This window comes from Chiloscyllium punctatum, chromosome 10 (genome assembly GCF_047496795.1).
Source record: "Chiloscyllium punctatum isolate Juve2018m chromosome 10, sChiPun1.3, whole genome shotgun sequence".
Taxonomy (NCBI): domain Eukaryota; kingdom Metazoa; phylum Chordata; class Chondrichthyes; order Orectolobiformes; family Hemiscylliidae; genus Chiloscyllium; species Chiloscyllium punctatum.
In genome coordinates, this window is record NC_092748.1 from 75,285,351 (window position 1) to 75,305,201 (window position 19,851).

Consider the following 19,851-nt stretch of genomic DNA (forward strand, 5'->3'; position numbering starts at 1 on the left):
GTCTCTGGATTCATTTAAGAAAGAATTGGATAGAGCTCTTAAAGATAGTGGAGTCAAGGGTTATGGAGATAAGGCTGGAACAGGATCCTGATTGGGAATGATCAGCCATGATCATATTGAATGGCGGTGCAGGCTCGAAGGGCTGAATGGCCTACTCCTGCATCTATTGTCTATTGTCTATTTCTTAACAGCCCATAGAAGCATTCAGAGAAAGATGACTAAAGCAATACACTAGTCATTAAAAAAAAAGAGTAATAAGATTCATCTCAGAAACAGTACCTGGGAATAAAGAATACTGAACCATCTTCATAGGTGTTTATCTTCCATCCATTTTTTTTTTTACTGAGAGATACAGTAAATTGAGTTTATATAGGGGATTTGTGGTATTACACTTTATAACTCTTTACTTGTAGCTAGTCTATTTATTTGTAATGAATAATGATTTTTATTCAGTACAGAAACTTTGTTCATGCTCTCCATCAATCAGAGGCTAAAGCTCAAGTTAATTGGGGAACATTGTGTATTTTATAAAATTCTTAACTACTGTGACAACTTCATGAATAGCAAAGCTCACCTTCCAATGTAGTACCTAATTGAGTTGTAACATAATACACAGGAGAAGACGCTTTTGATTAACATTGAACAAACAAAATATTACTATATTACGTTTAAATAACGGAGAAGTTAGCCTCACCATTTGTGTTGAGGAAGTGTACTCATTATTTTCATCGAGATGGCACTGTCCGTCATTGGGCTGTACCAGACCCCCAAGCTTGCCATCCAAGGCAATATGCGGTACATCATCTGTGGTAAATACCAGCAAGTGGGAAGCCTCCTTCCGCCAGCCTATTTTTTTCTTAGGAGGCAAATAAGGTCACAATTACCAATGTTATTTTTAAAGTCTGGCTTCCTGTAAACACAAACAGTTTAGGATAACACTGCTATAATTAGAGATGCTCTCAAACCAGCCACCAAGTCCACATAGTTAAAGTGAATGGTCAGAATATGCAAGTTTCAACTAATCTCTGGATAGCTAACATAAATAAGTTTGGTAAAATAGGGACCATTTGCTGCAGCAATTCTTATAATTAACCACTACAACAAAATAATTAATCCAATTGTATTATCTATCAGGTTCAGCATTAGTACATTTGAGCAAGTTTTGAAACAAAATGAATATTTGACTTCTTTTCACACCAGTTACTGAACATGAGCATTAATCAAATGCACAGATGTCTCAAATTTCATTACTGATTCAGCATATTAATTTCTAAGCTTGTTATTCATTTTAAGATTTTTGCCAACAAATTTTATAATTACCAGCAGTAAGCAGGTTATTCAGGGAATTTCACAGTTAATTTTATTAAAACATGAATAACATGCAAGATCTGAGATAAACTTGTATCTGGAAGTAATTAATAATTGCATAACGTTACAAACAGGTTCTGCTGTCACATGCTTTTTATTTTAGTTTCCTATTTTGTTGGCATAGGATTGTATATCATCTATTAACCTCAGAATCAGGAAGGCATTCCACATGCTCCAGTCATGAACACTTTCCCGCAGCAAAAGTAACTGAATGAAAGTAGGGAATGGAAAAATTCTTTTTAGGATTTTTTTCAGACACAGAACTGTTTCTCTATAAACACGAGCAGTCTCCCCTGCAGCTCCACCTGAAGGAATGTGACTCAATGAAAGGGAAATAACTAAACAACAATTTTTCCATTTGTTAAACTTTCAATGATCAAACCCAAGGAAAATAACCAAAACAACTCACTAGATGTCTTTTCAGTGCAACAAATTATATTTTGAACATCCTCTTGTTTTACCTCTCTACTTCCATTATGAAAGACAACAAACTCTTGGATCTCAAATATTATCCAAAGAAGCTTTTTTCTCCACAATCCTTTATTGCATCATAATGTACACAAAAGGCAAAGGTTCCTTTTTCTTAACTGTTTATGTAAGCTGTAGAGGGTATACATTATTAACTTGTCCAATGTTGGCAAGATTATGATGCATATAGTTAAGGAAGTTCATGGTATATGTTTGTTTGCTGATAGTCTAACTTCTATTGGAGGCTCCCAGAAATTGAGCTTCGGTACCTCCTTTAGTTCAATTGTATGCTGCCTTTGTGATATCAGCCACAGACAGTTTCAGCTTTCTTCATAACCACCTTTGTGCTTTCTAATTACAATTCTAATATTACAGCCTGGGTTAAGTTTAAATTTTTCTTCAACTGATTATTAGGGAGAGTAAAGTCATTGTTTTCAACCTGCACAGTAAAGTTTACCAATTTGTCACAGCCTACTGTCCCTGGGCTCAAGTTGTATCAAATCTTGATATTACGTTTGACTCAGAATACCCTGATATGATCCCACGCCTGAGGAAGGAAGGGAACTCCGAAAGCTTGTAATTTCAAATACACCTAGTGGACTATAACCTGATATAGTTTGATTGTTCACCTTGTCCACCTTAGTCAAACTCCGGCGTCTCCACAGCATTATAACATGGATCTGTAGAGGACACGATTGGGCTCTGTGACCCACAATGTTGTGACGACATTACGCCAAATTAAACTAATCCCTTCTGCCATGGAAACTTTTCTTAGTTCTAGACTCAATTTTTCTGATGTTTTTATACAGGATGCATCCACAGTATAACATGAGATTGAATATCTGGAAAGGAGCAAGAGGAGACCAGATGGACAACTTCAAAATTATTGAAATGGTCTGATAGGGTGAATATGGAAAGATGATCTCCACTTGTGAATCCAGTAAATGGGTGCATACATGTGTGGTAGCCACTAGCAGATCAAATCAAGAACTTAGAAACAGCTCTTTACCCAGAGTGGCGAGTACCTGGCACTCAGAAAATGAAGTGCATGAATCCAATAGCATTTAAGATGACAGTTAATACATACTTCTTCAAAAAGAGAGGAATATGTTGCCAGGGCAGAAGTAGATGATATGGAGGTACTGGTATTGGGCTGGGGTGGACAAAGTCAAAAATCACATGACATCGGTTAGAGTCCAACAGGTTCATTTGAAACCACAAGCTTTCAGAGCCCCACTCCATCCTCAAATGGCTAATGAGACAGAATATGTTGGACACAGAATTTATAAGTAAAAGGTCAAAGGGTCATACAAGTTGTGCAAATATACAGAGTAAACCTAAATGGCTGTTAAGTCTTTAATAAGTTAGAATGGTGATGCAGGTTTCAATTGATCAATATGCAAATCTCAGAATTTCTTTCAAGTCACTGCCCCAAGATAACTTCAGATTTTACCAGTATAAAGGTCACATTTCAGATAAGACAATGCATTTTAGGTGTGAAGCCTTGTTTGAAGTCTGTTTGTGTCTCAACCCCTAGTCAGATTGGTTTTATTTCCAAAATAGGAATTGATAAAATGCCATATTGACTGATTGTCTACAGATTGCGCTTTTGGATCAAAATAGAATGTCTGTGCAAATACAAATTCTGTGTGTGTGTGCGCGCGTTTGAGAGGGAGTGTGAGAGAGTATGAGGGAGTGTGTGTGTGAGAGTATATATGAGAGTGTGTGCGTGAGTGTGGGGGAATGTATGCCTATGAAACAGACAGAGAGAGCACGAGAGAGATAGCAGGGGGCAAAGGAGAGAAAGATTGTTATGACACGGGGTAAACCCTCCTTCTTATTTTAAATCAGCAACACAGAAAAGATTTATCCCGTGCAGTAATCTGTGAAAATTCAATAGGCTAAGAACTACTTAAAGTAAAATAACAGTTTTATTTCTTAAAGTATAACACAAAATAATCAACTAACAACTATTTACAACTTTAACCTATCTTTTATCTTCCCTTTCTAAAATACTAGTCTGATAAAACCCCCGCTGATTAAGATTTACAAAACAAAACTTCTTATCTCAAAACCCAGCAGCTTTCAGTTCTTCTCTGTATTCTGCTTTTCTTTTCTTCTTCTTGGGGATTCTGCTTCACAGGTTACTGATCAATAAAGGTACCTTTAAGAGAGCTACTTTTCTGGGTAGTTTGCAGATGTCATTGGTTGGTAGGTCTTCTCTTAACTGTTCAATTTTCCCTTGTCTCATACCCCCAAAGCATTGGATTGCGCTTTTAAGATCATCAATATACTCAATTCAAACCTGATTGGAGTTTGGTATTTTTCAGGGTATAGTTTAAACTGATTGGTGGAATTCAAGTGTGTTTTTTTGTCTCCAGGCAACCAGCTACCCGAGCTACTCCAGTAGCTGGATTGCATGTTATATTGTATCTTATTGAGAACACTTGGTGCTGTCACTGCTAGCTATTAACTCTCTTAAAGGTATAGTATACCCACACCTTCATAACACCTCCATCCCCTTGAGAAAAATTGAACTATCACAATGAAAAGATGGCTTTTCTTTCTACTTTTTAAACATATTACCCTCACATACAGATAACTTTAATATAAGTTCACCTTAACGTCTTCCCATATACCTGTCTATATACAACATTAAATAAATACAAATCTCATCTAAACTCTATCAGTTAAATCCACGATAAGCCATCTGTGATTACATTCTTATGAACCACAACATGCATGATTTTTAAATTAACATAATGTAACATAAGACGTCAATGAAACAGTCTCATATTCTTGTCTATAAAGTAGTCTATGAATGGAAGTGGATTGTGATCGGTGTACACAACAGTCTCTGATACATTGTTCATGACATACACATTAAAATGTTGTAAGGCCAGTACCAAACTCCGTAGTTCCTTTTCAGTTGTGGAGTAGAAAGGTACTTCTAAAAATAACCAAAAGCAGTTCAATCCCATCCTCATCTTCCTGGAGGAGCACAGCTCCAACTCCTATGTCACGAGCATCGATGACGACTTTAAAAGGTTTTGAAAAGTTTGGTGCAGCTAAAATTGGTTTGCTGGTTAATATTGATTTCAAATGTTTGAATGCCTCATGGCATTGTTCTGTCCACTGAAACTTTGTGTTCTTCTTCAGGAAATTCCTTAATGGTGCCACTACACTGAAGAAGTTTGGAACAACTTCCGACAGAATCCGCTGAGTCCTAAGAATCGAAGCACCTCTTTCTTAGAGGTTGGTCATTGAAATTCCTTGATATCCTTCGTCTTTGCATTCCGTGGGGTCAACCTTCCATGACCAATGTTATGTCCTAAGAATGTCACCTCTGCTTTCGCGAATTCAGTTTTATTGAAGTTTATCACCAGTTTTGCTTCTCGTAGTTGTTCAAAGAGCTCTTCCAACTGTACCGTGTGATCTTTCCAGGACTTATTAAAGACCACTACATTATCCAAATAGACTGCACAGTTTGTTAACCCAGCCACAACTCTGTTCATGAGTCCTTGGAATGTGGCGGGTGCATTCTTCATTCCAAAGGGCAGCACTTTAAACTGATATAGCCCATTTGGGGTTACAAACGCAGAAATGTCTTTTGCCGTCTCCGATAAAGGTACCTACCAGTAACCACGCATTAAGTCCAATTTGGTGATGTAACTGGCTTGTCTGACTCTCTTAATACAGTCCTCCAATCTAGGAATTGGACATGAGTCCAATTGTAACGGTGATAATCCATGCAGAATCATCGAGTCCCGTGCAGTTTGGGAACTAAGATGATCGGCAAACACCACTCCCTCTGGCTTGGCTCGATTATGTCTTCGTCGAGCATGGCCTCCATCTCCATTTGGACCTGGCTGACTTTGAAAGGATTGAGCTGATAGTGGTGTTGTTTTACTGGAGCAGTATTCCCCATGTCTACTTCATGTACTATAGCATCAGTCCTCCCCATCTGATTCTTACATATGCTCCTGCAATAACTAATCTTTGAACTGCGTTTTATGCTCCTGAGACAGATAGCTTACTAACCTATCCCACTCCTTAAGGACCTCTTCATTTTTAAATCTATTCTGAGGCACATCAAATTCCGCATCATCTGGATTTGATTTCTCACTCTGCAGGGCAGTAACTAACACCTCTTTCTTCAGTTCTTTCTCTCTAGTATAATAGGGTTTTAACATGTTCACATGACATATCCAATACCTTTTTTCCTCCTATCTGGCACCTTTACTAAATAGTTCACCTGACAACTTTTTCTCAATTTGATAGGGACCACTAAACATGGCTTTGAAGGGATCTCCTATCACTGGTAACAGTACTAACGTCATCCCCTCGGGAAAACATCCACTTCTCAGAGCATTTAACTGCCCTCGGTTTCATTCTACACTGTGCCCTCTTTAGGTGCTGTTTAGCTAACACACTTACTCAATTTAGTCTCTCCCTCATCTCCGATACATAATCTTAAGTGTGAGATCTCCAACTTTGGTCCTGTCAATTTTTCTTTAATTAAGTTCAAAGGGCCTCTCACTTCATGACAGAATATTAACTCAAAAGGGAGTAAACGAAGTAGATTCATTTGGGACATCTCTAATGACAAACAATACAAATGGGATAACCTTATCCCAATCATTCGGGTAATCCTGACAGTATGTCTCAACATGGTCTTCAAGGTCTGATGCCACCTTTCTAAAGCTCCCTGGGATTCAGGATGATACACACTGGATGTCAAGTGCTGTATACCTAAGCTATCCATAACCTCCTTAAACCCTATGTCCAACTGATTCTCCCTGGGTAGTCCATACCGTGTGAAGAAAGCTACTAACTCCTCTACCAGCTTTTTTGCCTTGATACTGTAATGGAATTGCCCCCGGAAATCTGGTAGACATATCCATTATGGTTAACAAATACTGATTCCCACTTTTAGTTCTTGGGAGGGGACCTACACAATCAATTATAACTCATGTGAAAGGTTCTCCAAATGCAGAAATTAGCAACAAAGGTGCTGGTTTTATTACTGCATGGATGACACGTACGACAAAAAGTTAACCACATGCTTTGTGCATTCCAGGCCAGTAAAAATGTTTTTGTACCTTAACCTGAATCTTTCATACCCCGAAGTGACCTCCTACAGGTAGTTCATGTTCAACCCATTGACACCTCCTGTCTGAATGCTACCAGCAACACAATCTGGTACACTTCGGCCCATTTCTCCTCTGCACTAATCTGCTGTGGTCTCCATTTCAGTCTTAGGAATTTATCTTTCAGATAATAACCCTCCGGAATATTCACTGCCTCCTTTTCAGAGTATGCATCAACACATATACTGTATACCTTTTATTATCTGATCTTGCTGTTGCAAGTCCTTTAGTCTTTCACGACTAAACACATCTGTCTGACCCTCTGCCTGTTTAGGTTTTTCCTGCACCATTATGTCAAACAGGGTATCCACGAACTCAACCTCAGCTCCTTCATGTTTCTCTTTACTTTTCGCTTTGTATTGTGACTTATAATGGTGGTATCTGGTTACCACACAATTTGGGAAAATAGCAGGATATTTCTGTTTTAACTCCTCAGTTTCTTGGTCTTCCTTGGGCTCCTCCACAGCAAGGGGTGTCACTACCACCTTGGATCCTTCTAAATCATTCCCAAAAACAAACTGAATTTTTGAGTGTGAGCAGCAGCAGAGCACCGGAAGACTGCAGCTAAGGTAAGGCAGTTTTTTTTTTAAAAAATTACTTCCCGGTAGCAGACAGCGGTGTTTTCCCTTTCACAGCAGGAGCAGCGGGGGAAGTGGCGAGGACCAGGGGGCAGCCGGGAAGGAAAACAGTGACCATATATATCAGCAAGGCTGCTAAACCAGAGACTCTACAACTGTAGAGTCTCCCACCCGCCCTCCTCCTCCTCTAACCTAGTTAATAAGGTAAGGTTCATTCTAACTTCCTCTATTGAATATAAGTTTGTTATTGATTTTATAGCAACTTGAATTAAGCTTTCTATTTTAGTACTGAGTGGGTGTTCAGATAAGTCGGGTATGGATGCTAGGGCAGTTGCTTGCTCCTCGTGCAGAATGTGGCCGGTGGAAGACATGGCACACGTCTCCACTGGCTACATCTGTGGGAAGTGCACCCAACTCCAGCTCCTTGAAAACCGTGTTAGGGAATTGGAGCTGGAGCTGGATGAACTACGGATCATTCGGGAGGCTGAGGGGGGGATTGAGAGGAGTTACCAGGAGTTGGTCATTCCCAAGGTTCAGGACAAGGATAGATGGGTTACAATCAACAAGGTAAAAACAATGACTGCAGATGCTGAAAACCAAATACTGGATTAGTGGTGCTGGAAGAGCACAGCAGTTCAGGCAGCATCCAACGAGCAGCGAAATCAGGCATTCCTGATGAAGGGCTTTTGCCCGAAACGTCGATTTCGCTGCTCATTGGATGCTGCCTGAACTGCTGTGCTCTTCCAGCACCACTAATCCAGTAGATGGGTTACAGTTAGGGGGAGGAAAGGGGACAGTCAGACAGTGCAGAGATCCCCTGTGGACATTTCCCTCAGCAATAAGTATACCATTTTAGATACTGCTGGGGGGGATGTTATACCGGAGGAAAGCCATAGCAGTCGGTTCTCTGGCACTGAGCCGGACACTGTGGCAAAGAAGGGGAGGGGGCAGAATAGAAAAGTACTCGTGGTAGGGGACTCAATAGTTAGGGGAAATCGACAGGAGATTTTGTGGTCAGGATCGGGATTCCCGGAAGGTATGCTGCCTCCCTGATGCCAGGGTCCAGGACGTCTCTGATCGGGTGTATAAGGTTCTAAAAAGGGAGGGCGAACAGCCAGAAATCGTGTTACATATTGGCACTAATGATATAGCCAGGAAAACGATCGAGGATATTAAAAAGTGATTTCAGGGAGTTAGGATGGAAGCTGCAAAGCAGGACGAACAGAGTAGTGTTCTCTAGTTTACTACCGGTGCCATGAGATAGCGAGGGGAGGAACAGGGAGCATCTGAACTGGAAGGGGACCAATGTCCTGGTGGAAGGTTAGCTCGAGTAGTTCGAGTGGGTTTAAACTAGTATGGGAGGGAGGGTGGGAACCTGAGCTGTATACCGGAGGTGGGAGTTGATGCAGATGAGGCAATAGCAAGAGGTAGACCAGCTAGTGGGAAGGACTTTCCTGGCAAGGAACCAAGGTATCAGTTAAAGTGTGTTTGGTTTAACGCAAGGAGTATCAGAAATAAAAGTGATGAACTTAGAGCGTGGATCAGTACCTGGTGCTGTGATGTTGTGGCCATAACAGAGACATGGGTTTCTCAGGAGCAGGAAGGGTTGCTGGATGTTCCAGGGTTTAGAGCATTTGAAAAGAATGGGGGGGGGGGGGGGGGGGAAAGAGGAGGGTGTGTAGCACTACTAATCAGAGAGGGTATCACAGCTACAGAAGCTTACATTGTCGAGGAAGATCTGCCTACCGAGTCAGCATGCGTGGAAATTAGGAACAGCAAGGGAGGAGTCACCTCTTTAGGGGTTTACTACAGGCCCCCCAATAGCAGCAGGGAGATGGAAGAAAGCATAGGTCGGCAGATTTTGGAAAAGTGTTGACGCAGTAGGGTTGTTGTAATGGGTGACTTTAACTTTCCCAATATTGATTGGAACCTCCTTCGAGCAGAAGATTTGAATGGAGCTGTTTTTGTAAGGTGTGTTCAGGAGGGTTTCCTAACTCAGTACGTTGACAGGCTGACGAGGGGAGAGGCCATTCTAGACTTGGTGCTCGGAAACGAGCTGGGGCAGGTATCAGATCTTGTGGTGGAAGAGCATTTTGTTGATAGTGACCACAACTGCCTCACATTCTACACAGCTATGGAGAAGGACAGGATTAGGCAAAATGGGAAGATATTTAATTGGGGAAGAGGAAACTATGATGCGATTAGACATGAGTTAGGAAGCATGGATTGGGAGCAATTGTTCCGTGGTAAAGGCACTATAGACATGTGGAGACTGTTTAAGGAACAGCTGTTGCAAGTGATGAATAAGTATGTCCCTCTGAGACAGGCAAGAAGTGGTAAGATAAAGGAACCTTGGATGACGAGAGCGGTGGAGCTTCTCGTCAAAAGGAAAAAGGTAGCTTCCATAAGGTGGAGGAATGCTAGGGTCAAGCTCAGCTCTACAGGATGAGCCCTGAAGAAGGGCTCATGCCCGAAACGTCGATTCTCCTGTTCCTTGGATGCTGCCTGACTTGCTGTGCTTTTCCAGCAACACATTTTCAGCTCTACTGGATTACAGGCAGGCGAGGAAGGAGCTTAAAAATGGTCTGAGGAGACACAGGAGGGGGCACGAGAAAGGCTTGGCAGAACAGATTAGCGAGAACACAAAGGCATTTTACACTTATGTGAGGAATAAGAGTATGGTCAAAGAAAGAGTAGGGCTGCTCAGGGATAGCATAGGGAATTTGTGTGTGGAGTCTGAGGAGGTAGGGAAGCCCTAAATGAGTTTTTTGCTTCTGTCTTTACGAAAGAAACGAACTTTGTAGTGAATGAAACCTTTGAAGAGCAGGTGTGCATGCTGAAATGGATAAAGATAGAGGAAGCTGATGTGCTAAAAATTTTGTCAAACATTAAGATTGACAAGTCGCCAGGCCCGCACCAGATTTGTCCTCGGCTGCTTTTGGAAATGAGAAATGCAAATGCTTCACCACTTGCGAAGATTTTTTCATCCTCGCTCTCCACTGGAGTCGTACCTGAGGACTGGAGAGAGGCAAATATAATTCCTCTCTTCGAGAGAGGAAATAGGGAAATCCCCGGCAATTACAGACCAGTATGTCTCAAGTCTGTCGTCTGCAAGGTGTTAGAAAGGATTCTTTGGGATCGGATTGATGACCATCTGGAAGAGCATGGCTTGATTAAATGCAGTCAACATGGCTTTGAGAGGGGCAGGTCATGCCTCACAAACCTTATCGAGTTCTTTGAGGATGTGACTAGAAAAGTTGATGAGGGTCAAGCTGTGGATGTGGTGTATATGGACTTCAGCAAGGCATTTGATAAGGTTCCCCATGGTAGGCTCATTCAGAAGGTCAGCAGGAATGGGATTCAGGGGAACATTGCTGTCTCGATACAGAACTGGCTGGCCAACAGGAGACAGCAAGTGGTAGTAGAAGGAAAATATTCTGCCTGGAAGTCTGTGGTGAGTGGTGTTGCACAGGGCTCTGTCCTTGGGCCTCTATTATTTGAAATTTTGATTAATGACTTGGATGAAGGGATTGAAGGATGGGTCAGCAAGTTTGCAGATGACACAAAGGTTGGAGGTATCGATGACATTATAGAGGGCTGTTGTAGACTGCAGCGGGATATTGACAGGATGCAGAGATGGACTGAGCTGGCAGATGGAGTTCAACCTGGATAAATGCGAGGTGATGCATTTTGGAAGGTCGAATTTGAAAGCTGAGTACAGGATTAAGGATAGGATTCTTGGCAGTGTGGAGGAACAGAGGGATCTTGGGGTGCAGGTACATAGATCCCTTAAAATGGCCACCCAAGTGGACAGGGTTGTTAAGAAAGCATATGGTATTTTGGCTTTCATTAACAGGGGGATTGAGTTTAAGATTCGTGAAATCTTGTTGCAGCTCTATAAAATTTTGGTTAGACCACACTTGGAATACTGCGTCCAGTTCTGGTCGCCCTATTATAAGAAAGATGTGGATGCTCTGGAGAGGGTTCAGAGGAGCTTTACCAGGATGCTGCCTGGACTTGAGGGCTTATCTTATGAGGAGAGGTTGTCTGAGCTTCGACTTTTTTCATTGGAGAAAAGGAGGAGAAGAGGGGACCTAATTGAGGTATACAAGATAATGAGAGGCATAGAGTCGATAGCTAGAGAAGATTTCCCAGGGCAGAAATGACTAACACGAGGGGTCATAGTTTTAAGCTGGTTGGAGGAAAGTATAGAGGGGATGTCAGAGGCGGGTTCTTTACACAGAGAGTTGAATGCGTTGCCAGCAGCAGTTGTGGAGGCAGGGTCATTGGGGACATTTAAGAGACTCCTGGACATGCATATGGTCACAGAAATTTGAGGGTGCATACATGAGGATCAGTGGTCGGCACAACATCGTGGGCTGAAGGGACTGTTCTGTGCTGTACTGTTCTATGTTCTTGAATTCCTGGAACTTACAGTGGGAGTGATTGACAGAGTGTAACTTCCCCAGTCTTAAATTGGTACCTCCAACCTGATCTTACATTGGGGAATGCTAAATTTCTGTCCATCTATCTCACACATTACCACACTCTCGGATGATAAATCAGAAAAAGACTCCATATGCAATCATCCCTTTCTATCAGTGACTGGTTAAATCCTGCATTATTTGCTAATTATTTGCTAATTCTAAAAGTATGGCCTTATTCTTTCCTTCTACACTTTCTTGGCAAATTGAGAATCATGTTCAAATTCCAGAACCTCTATAGTAATTTCAAGAGCCATTTCTCTCACTTTTAATTAAATCAACTACAAGTCACTGAAATTAAACAAATTGTCTCACCTATGTTTTATTTAAAGATCTAGGACACTAATTTGAAAAAGTGTTTAAATCTGCTGGCATTTTCGTATCCCAAAATCTATTCAAATCCTGATGACGAGCCTCCAGTGCAGCAAATACCTCACTAGTTCTACCTACCAGTTTAGTCTGACCTCATTAATGATAAATCCTTGGACCACTCCATCTGCCTAGCCAATGTTTCAAATGAAATTAAAAAGGCTTCAACATCTTTCTCATTAAACTGTGGCAGAGTTTTGACATATTTATATATATTCCTACTTCCTCTTTTAATCTCCATCCTGTTAACCTGACCTTGCTGACTAAGTTACAACTTCTCAAATTCAAGTTCTCTTTTTGCTCAGCGCTTTTTCCTCTCTCTCTCTTTGCTCAGCCAAGAACCTTCTCTCTCTTTTTCTCTCTTTTTCCACTCACTCCCTTTCTCTCTCCTCTCTCTACTTATCTTCTAATTCCATTTTCCTCAATTGTGATTTTCTACCTTTATAGCACTTCTCGGTTTCTCTGACATACAAGTGTTTGAGTAACTCCCTTTCAATTTCAGCTTTACTTTTGCCCTTGGTTAAACCCAAATCTAACTTATTTGCTAATTCTAAAAGTATGGCCTTATTCTTTCCTTCTACACTTTCTTGGCAAATTGAGAATCATGTTCAAATTCCAGAACCTCTATAGTAATTTCAAGAGCCATTTCTCTCACTTTTAATTAAATCAACTACAAGTCACTGAAATTAAACAAATTGTCTCACCTATGTTTTATTTAAAGATCTAGGACACTAATTTGAAAAAGTGTTTAAATCTGCTGGCATTTTCGTATCCCAAAATCTATTCAAATCCTGATGACGAGCCTCCAAACTGTCACCCTCCTGCATATTTTAAATCAGAAACACAGAAAAAGATTTATCCCGTGGAGTAATCTGTGAAAATTCGATAGACCAATAACTAGTTAAAGTAAAATAACAACTTTATTTCTTAAAGTATAACAGAGAATAATTAACTAACAACTGTTTATAACTCCTTCCTTTAACCTATTTTTTACCTTGCCCTTCTACAATACTAGTCTGATAAAACTCCCGATTAAGATTTACAAAACAAAACTTCTTATCTCGAAGCCCGGCAGCTTTCAGTTCTTCTCTGTATTCTGGTCTTCTTTTCTTCTTCTTGGGGATTCTGCTTCACAGGTTACTGATCAATAAAGGTATCTTTAAAAGAGCTATTTTTCTGGGCAGCTCACAGATGTCACTGGTTTGGCAGGTCTCCTCACAGCTGTTCAATTTTCCCTGGTCTTATACCCCTAAATCATCGGATTGTGTCATTGGCTTTTAAGACTGTCGATATACTCAATTCAAACTTGATTGGAGTTTGGTATTTTTCAGGGTATAATTTAAACTGAATTATTTGCCTAATGCAAATGTTTTTTTGTGTCCAGGCAACTAACTACCCTAGCCACTCTAGTAGCTGGATCATATGTTACATTGTATCTTATTAAGAAAACTTGGTGCTGTCACTGCTAGCTTTTAACTCATTTAAAAGGTACAATACATCCACATCCTCATAACAAGATGTATGTGTGTTAGGGTGTGTAGTGTTGTGGGGTCACCTGTAGTGTGACACAAACCCATGATCTTGATCGAGGCCTTTCTCATGGCTACTGAACTTGACTATCAGTCTTTGCTCTGCAAGTCCGTGTTGTTGAATGTCCCGAAGTCTGCCTTACAGGACATTTCCCCGAAGATCCTATGTCAAATGTCCTTGACGACTGAAGCATTCCACCAATGGGAGAGAAAACCCCTGTCTGGCGATTGTTGCATGGGGTCCATTCATCTGTTGTTGTAGCACCCACATGGTTTTGCCAATATACCATGCCTCAGCGTGAGTTAGAAAATGTTGGCCAACTCAGATGAGTATCTGCTGTGCACCTGGTGGGTGGTGCCCTCACGTATAACAATAGTATCCATGTCTATGTTTTGGCACGTCTTGCAGTGGCTGCCATGACAGCACTGTCAAGGTGTTGTAGTCAATGTTGTCCTGAAGGCTAGGTAATTTGCTGCGAACAATAATCTGTTTAAGATTTGATGGTTGTTTGAAAGTGAGAAGTGGGGTGCAGGGAAGATCTCGACTTGAAACAAGACGGCACATCTAAAATGCATTGTCTGACCTGAAATGTCACCTTTACACTGATAAAATCTTAAGTTATCTTGGGGCAGTGACTTGAAAGAAATTCTGAAATTTACATAAGAATCGATCAAAATCTGCATCCATTCTAACTTAATAGCCATCTAGGTCTTTTCAATACATTTACATAATTTGTACGACCCTTTGATCTTTTCCTTAAAAATTCTGTGTCCAATGTATTCTCTCTCATTAGCTACCTGAGGAAGGAGCTGGACTCTGAAAGCTTGTGGTTTCAAATAAACCTATTCGACTAAAACCCAGTTTCATGTGATTTTTGGCAGGGTAGAATTAGTGATTAGACCTGGAAAAAGCTTTTCTGGAGAAGTACAGTTAGAGACTACTTGGACTAAATGTTTGGCTTCTGTGCCATAGAGTTGCATATTTGTTTCTAAAACGTGACTTGTCATTACATTTCCTTTTAAGAGTTAACTAGTTGAGAGGATTGGGTGATATATTCATTTCATCTTGGAAATCTTTTTGAATCTAGTGTGGACACAAGAGATGAAAGTCTCTCTGCAAGCTGTAGGGATTCTCAAATTAATTCTAGCTGTATCAATGCCACCCTCATGGGCATTTCCAAAAAAGTTAAAACACTAAGTAATTTTCAACTTCGCTCTGAACCAAGTAGACATTTCAAATTAATTTGGGAATAGTTCATGCTGAAAAGCATTTAATTTCTTGGCACTGAGCTGTAAGCAAAATGAAAAAATGTGGCTGAAAAGATATTCATGACTGTTTGCTTCAAAGTGGTGTTACTTACACTACATCAATTCCCCAAATCAGGCAATGCCAGTGGCAATTACCTGAATTGTTTGTCTAGGTTTCCTCAATATTATTGAAGAGAACCATGTAAATGCACAGCTAATGACCAACTTGGGAATTTGTCACCAGGAAATCAACATGGTCTATATACTAACATTGAATAAGATTTAGCTCACAATCTTCATCTTAAGTCATCCCAATTAAGGTACCAGCACCCAACTGATTTTGTGAAATAACAAAGCAAAGATTCATCAAAAAGGTTGTTAACTCTAATAAAGCTAAAAGTTTTGGGAAGTAAATTTATCTGCATAGCATTGCTTCTAGTAGGATCACACAAGGGGGAAAATATAATGATTGAGTGACTGGCGACAAAACCAAAGCTATTTTCACCTTGAGACACTTCTGTATTTTTCCATTTCCTCGCTTGACAAATGCACTAAAATGTGCTTTCCAGAATATAATGTAATGCAGTAGACAAGCAGGCCAAGAATGTTTTGAAGCCAGCTGTGTTGATTTCTCTTAGAATCAATAAAATAAATTTCATGGCAAATGAACTTTGAGAGACTTAAGTGTTTGAACCTTTTCCTGCTTGCTTGTAAGAAAAAGCTTCTGATTTTAACCATCTCTGGATTCCAAATCCAATTTGTCCCCAACACATATAATGTGGATTTCTCCTAGGAGGAGCAATACCATGGGCTTCTATCATATCAGCCCAATTCTCTTCAATTATAAAATCGGTGAAAAACAGAGTTGGCCATGTAGGTAGTAACATATAATGCTTCAAGCTATATGAATGAATTTTCTCCCTTTGAATTCTAGAAAGAATTAACAACAATGAACAGAGATATATTAGATAAGAGCAGATAAAGCTGGCAATAATGAAAGATAAATCCAGGCCAATGTTACACACATCATCCTCCAGGTTGCTACAGCACAGCAAAACTATCTGCAGATGAAATCTCCTCACCTTGCAAACGGCTGCCTGCAGGATTGCATCAAGTCCACCCTCTGGTGCATCACGATTCCGAGATACCATCTGCTTCTGAACTTCTGCATTGAACTTGTCAGACTTGTCAGTCAGTGATAGCAAGTGACGGAATCCAAAAGATGGAACACATTGTGGAAACAGCTTATATCTACATAAAAAGACATGACAGCAGCAAGAATAAGATGCATCTTCATATATGAGCGTGGCGATTTATGCTGTGCCAATTAAATAGATTTTAGCATTTTGCAATTGGCTAAAGTGCAACTACTTCAATTTATTTTTTTGGGAAACTCATTATTGGTTTTAAGAGTTTAGGTTCCTGATTTTTATAGCTAATAACACAGATTAAGTTTTCCATAACTAAACTAAATTTTAATAATATTCAAATATTTCCTTCATTCATTTCTATTTGAACTTTGGCCTACAAGTAAAATTACACATTAAATAATTGATCACAAAAAAGAGATTGATAGCCTATGAGAAGAGCTAGAATTATAAAACTGTTACTTAAGGAAGTGCTCAATAATACTTCAATGTTGGTGCATGTTCTAACCTTCCGGAGGGGTGATAAAGATTTGCTTTCATTTATCATAACTGACAAAAAAATGAAATGCATGAAGAATTTTTGCAAAGTTACATTTTCACGTAAATTTAACAAATAGTTGGTTTGATTTTAACATGAATCAAATTTATGTTCAATAAAGTAAAAAATATGGAAGAGAACATTTCACAGGTAAATGAATTCAATGACGTACTGAAATTTAAACTAGATTGTTAATTAAAACCATAATTTTCAAAACTTGTCGGAAGAACTATACCAGTTGATTCTTTAACGTTTTATTTTAAAAAGATGCACATATTTTTACGACCCAAGATTTCCTGAAGTGAAAATGACTGCAGTAATCATGAACAATTAAAATATTAATGTTAAATATTGAAAGTAGCAAGTCCATCTTAAGACTTTACAATTTGCAATTGATAACTGCAAATGCCAACTGACTACATTCCATAAGTTTAATAATTTTGATCAATGAACGAAGTAGCAATAACTTGGCAGAAATAAATGTTTGTTATTTTGGAAGAAGCACTATAATGCTAGTTTTGAAACATTGAAAATCTTCTCAGTGCCTGTCTATCATCTACAAGTCAAAATTCAGAAATGAAAAGAAGTACTGCTGACTTGCCTAGCCAGGTGCTGTTATGGACCAGACCAGAACCTCCAAACGTATATTGTGGTGATAGCCTAGATCCTAAATTTTATAATTTTTTTCAAAAAGGCAAGTGTTCGGTGGTGTGTTCCAGATATGATTTGATTTCACCACCACTAAGCTATAAATCAAAACACAATTTATTCTTACACTACAGTTAAATACAACAAAAAGAATTGGCATTACTTCATTCTATTGTAATACTAAAGAAGATAGTGTATTATTTAACCACTAAGCATCAACTGATCCAATATAGACAGCATCCAATAAACACAACCTTGACAAAGGCAATTCAGCAACAGCTATTATTCTCGTGTGTTGCCTCTCTCCAGTCCTGTAGAAAGGAACAATTTGCCCCTTGTTTGTTTTTTTAAAAAGAGGAAGCCTTTCTTAATAAGATTTCACTCTAGCAAAGGAATTCAAGCTTTCAGCTCCAGCAGCCAGCAAAAAGCCTATTCAACTAACTGAAAGCAAAACTAACGTGTAAGTCTGACCAAATCCCCTCATGATTGTTTTGTCTAGCTTTAAAAACAAAACACCCAAGGAAAACTCAGAGCTGTTTACCGACTACCTGTCCAGAGGAGCCATTTTGGCACTGCTGTGACTACACCGCTCTGTAAGAAACAGGACAGAACACACCTCTTAAAAGGCACAGTGTCATCATAATCCAGTTCCAATAGCACACAAGCAGCTTGATAAGGCAGCGTGTGTTCTTCTTTGGCACCCTATCTAGCACCTTCAAAATTTATTTCTTTCACCACCAAATAGTCAGTAGCAGTATACAAATACCATCTATAAGATCCACTATGATATTTCATTAAGGCTTCTCAGACAGTACCTTCTAAATATACAACCCCTACCACCTAGAATAAGCAGAGGATCCAATTCATTGGAAAACCACCACCTGCAAATTCCCTTCCAAGACACAGTCCATTAGTTGGAAACGTATTGCTGTTCTCACACCTGGAATTTGTTTCCTGACAGCATTGTAGGTTACCAGGTCTGCAGGAGATAAGGAAGGCAGCTCACCACTGCCTTCGCCAGGGCAATAAATTCTGGGCTATCCTACAAATAAGAGAAGTTAGTTGCTTCAATTTAAAAAACAAATTAATTGAAGCTTGAATCATTCAAGGTCTATGAACAGAATCTTCTCATGCACTGAATGACATATATGTTGGTGAGAAAGTTGAGAAAAGTCATGTGAAAAAGCCAATGGGGATCTTTGACATCAGGAGCAAAAAGACTCATTTCCCAAACAAGTGTTCAATGTCAGCGAGATTCTAACTATTGAGTGCCAAGAGGCTGATTTGATACATCAGCATGTATCAGCAGTATCATCTTATAATATACACGTTCCCCATTTGCTCTTCTGCCACATAGAAGTTGGGTGGCGATTATCTCAGCATTTGCTCCTTTAACCCTTTGTGGACAGTATTTCACATTATCTCAGCCATGCTGCATGAGCAGCGAACACCTGGACAGCACACCTCCTCTCCACCACTACCACCCACACACATACACCTACGAACATTGGCACAGGACAGCAGCATTACTGCACATCTCTGATACACTTACAAATCACTCTGCACTTCAATACACATTAGCACCTATCACTGCAATGCTACTGTCAAGACACTTAGTATGCAGCGATAGGCACCTGTCCACAGCAGCTCTGCTTTTCCCTACTATGCTTTGTCTTTTTTTGCACTATGCCCTTCTCAACCACAGCTTAAAAGGCTCACTTCTGCCCTGGCTTATCTTTTAGCACATTGACAAAGCAAAGGCAGTTTGTCATTGTTGTCGGTAGGAGAAAGTGAGGACTGCAGATGGAGACCAGAGTAGAGTGTGGGGTGCTGGAAAAGCGCACCAGGTCAGGCAGCACCCGAGGAGCAGGAGAATTGACTTTTCGGGCATAAGCCCTTCATCAGGATTCCTGATGAAAGGTTTATGCCTGAAAAGTTGATTCTCCTGCTCCTCGGATGCTGCCTGACCTGGTGTGCTTTTCTAGCACCACACTCTCGACATACTTGTTAGTAGCCAAACAAGAGGGCAAACATGTTGCTGATACAGCCAGGTTCTGCACAATCTCACACCTTCATCATGTGTCACCAACATAATGTGGCAAACATGCAACAAATAAATAACCATGTCTCAAATGTCAGGAGTGGAAGTAATCCTGAATTAAATCAAGGAAGATGCCCTTCAGGCCAAGTTCCCTTCACAGCATGTCAAAGAACAACCTCCAATATCAGCCCAGGGGCTTGAGAATAGTGAGTTAGTCACATGGCACTGTAGGAGTCATGATCCTCTCATCATAGGAGAGAAAAAGCCGAATGTCCGGCACCC

General features: G+C 40.1%; 1 protein-coding gene and 1 long non-coding RNA gene across 3 annotated transcripts in view; one reads left to right on the forward strand and one right to left on the reverse strand.

Annotated features, from left to right (window-relative positions):
* The window catches only part of LOC140482302 (uncharacterized), a 107,885-nt gene extending 102,632 nt beyond the window's left edge, over positions 1-5,253 (forward strand). For both annotated transcript variants that reach the window (XR_011961700.1, XR_011961702.1), the window contains one exon: positions 4,996-5,253. This is a non-coding gene — a long non-coding RNA (uncharacterized lncRNA). The remainder of the gene's footprint in view (positions 1-4,995) is intronic.
* itgb5 (integrin, beta 5) overlaps positions 1-19,851 on the reverse strand; it is a 144,482-nt gene that overhangs the window by 96,905 nt on the left and 27,726 nt on the right. Inside the window, exons 5-6 of the mRNA XM_072579543.1 lie at positions 16,277-16,445; positions 695-856 (exon numbers count right to left, since the gene is read on the reverse strand). Coding sequence (XP_072435644.1) covers positions 695-856; positions 16,277-16,445 — 331 coding nt within the window. The remainder of the gene's footprint in view (positions 1-694; positions 857-16,276; positions 16,446-19,851) is intronic.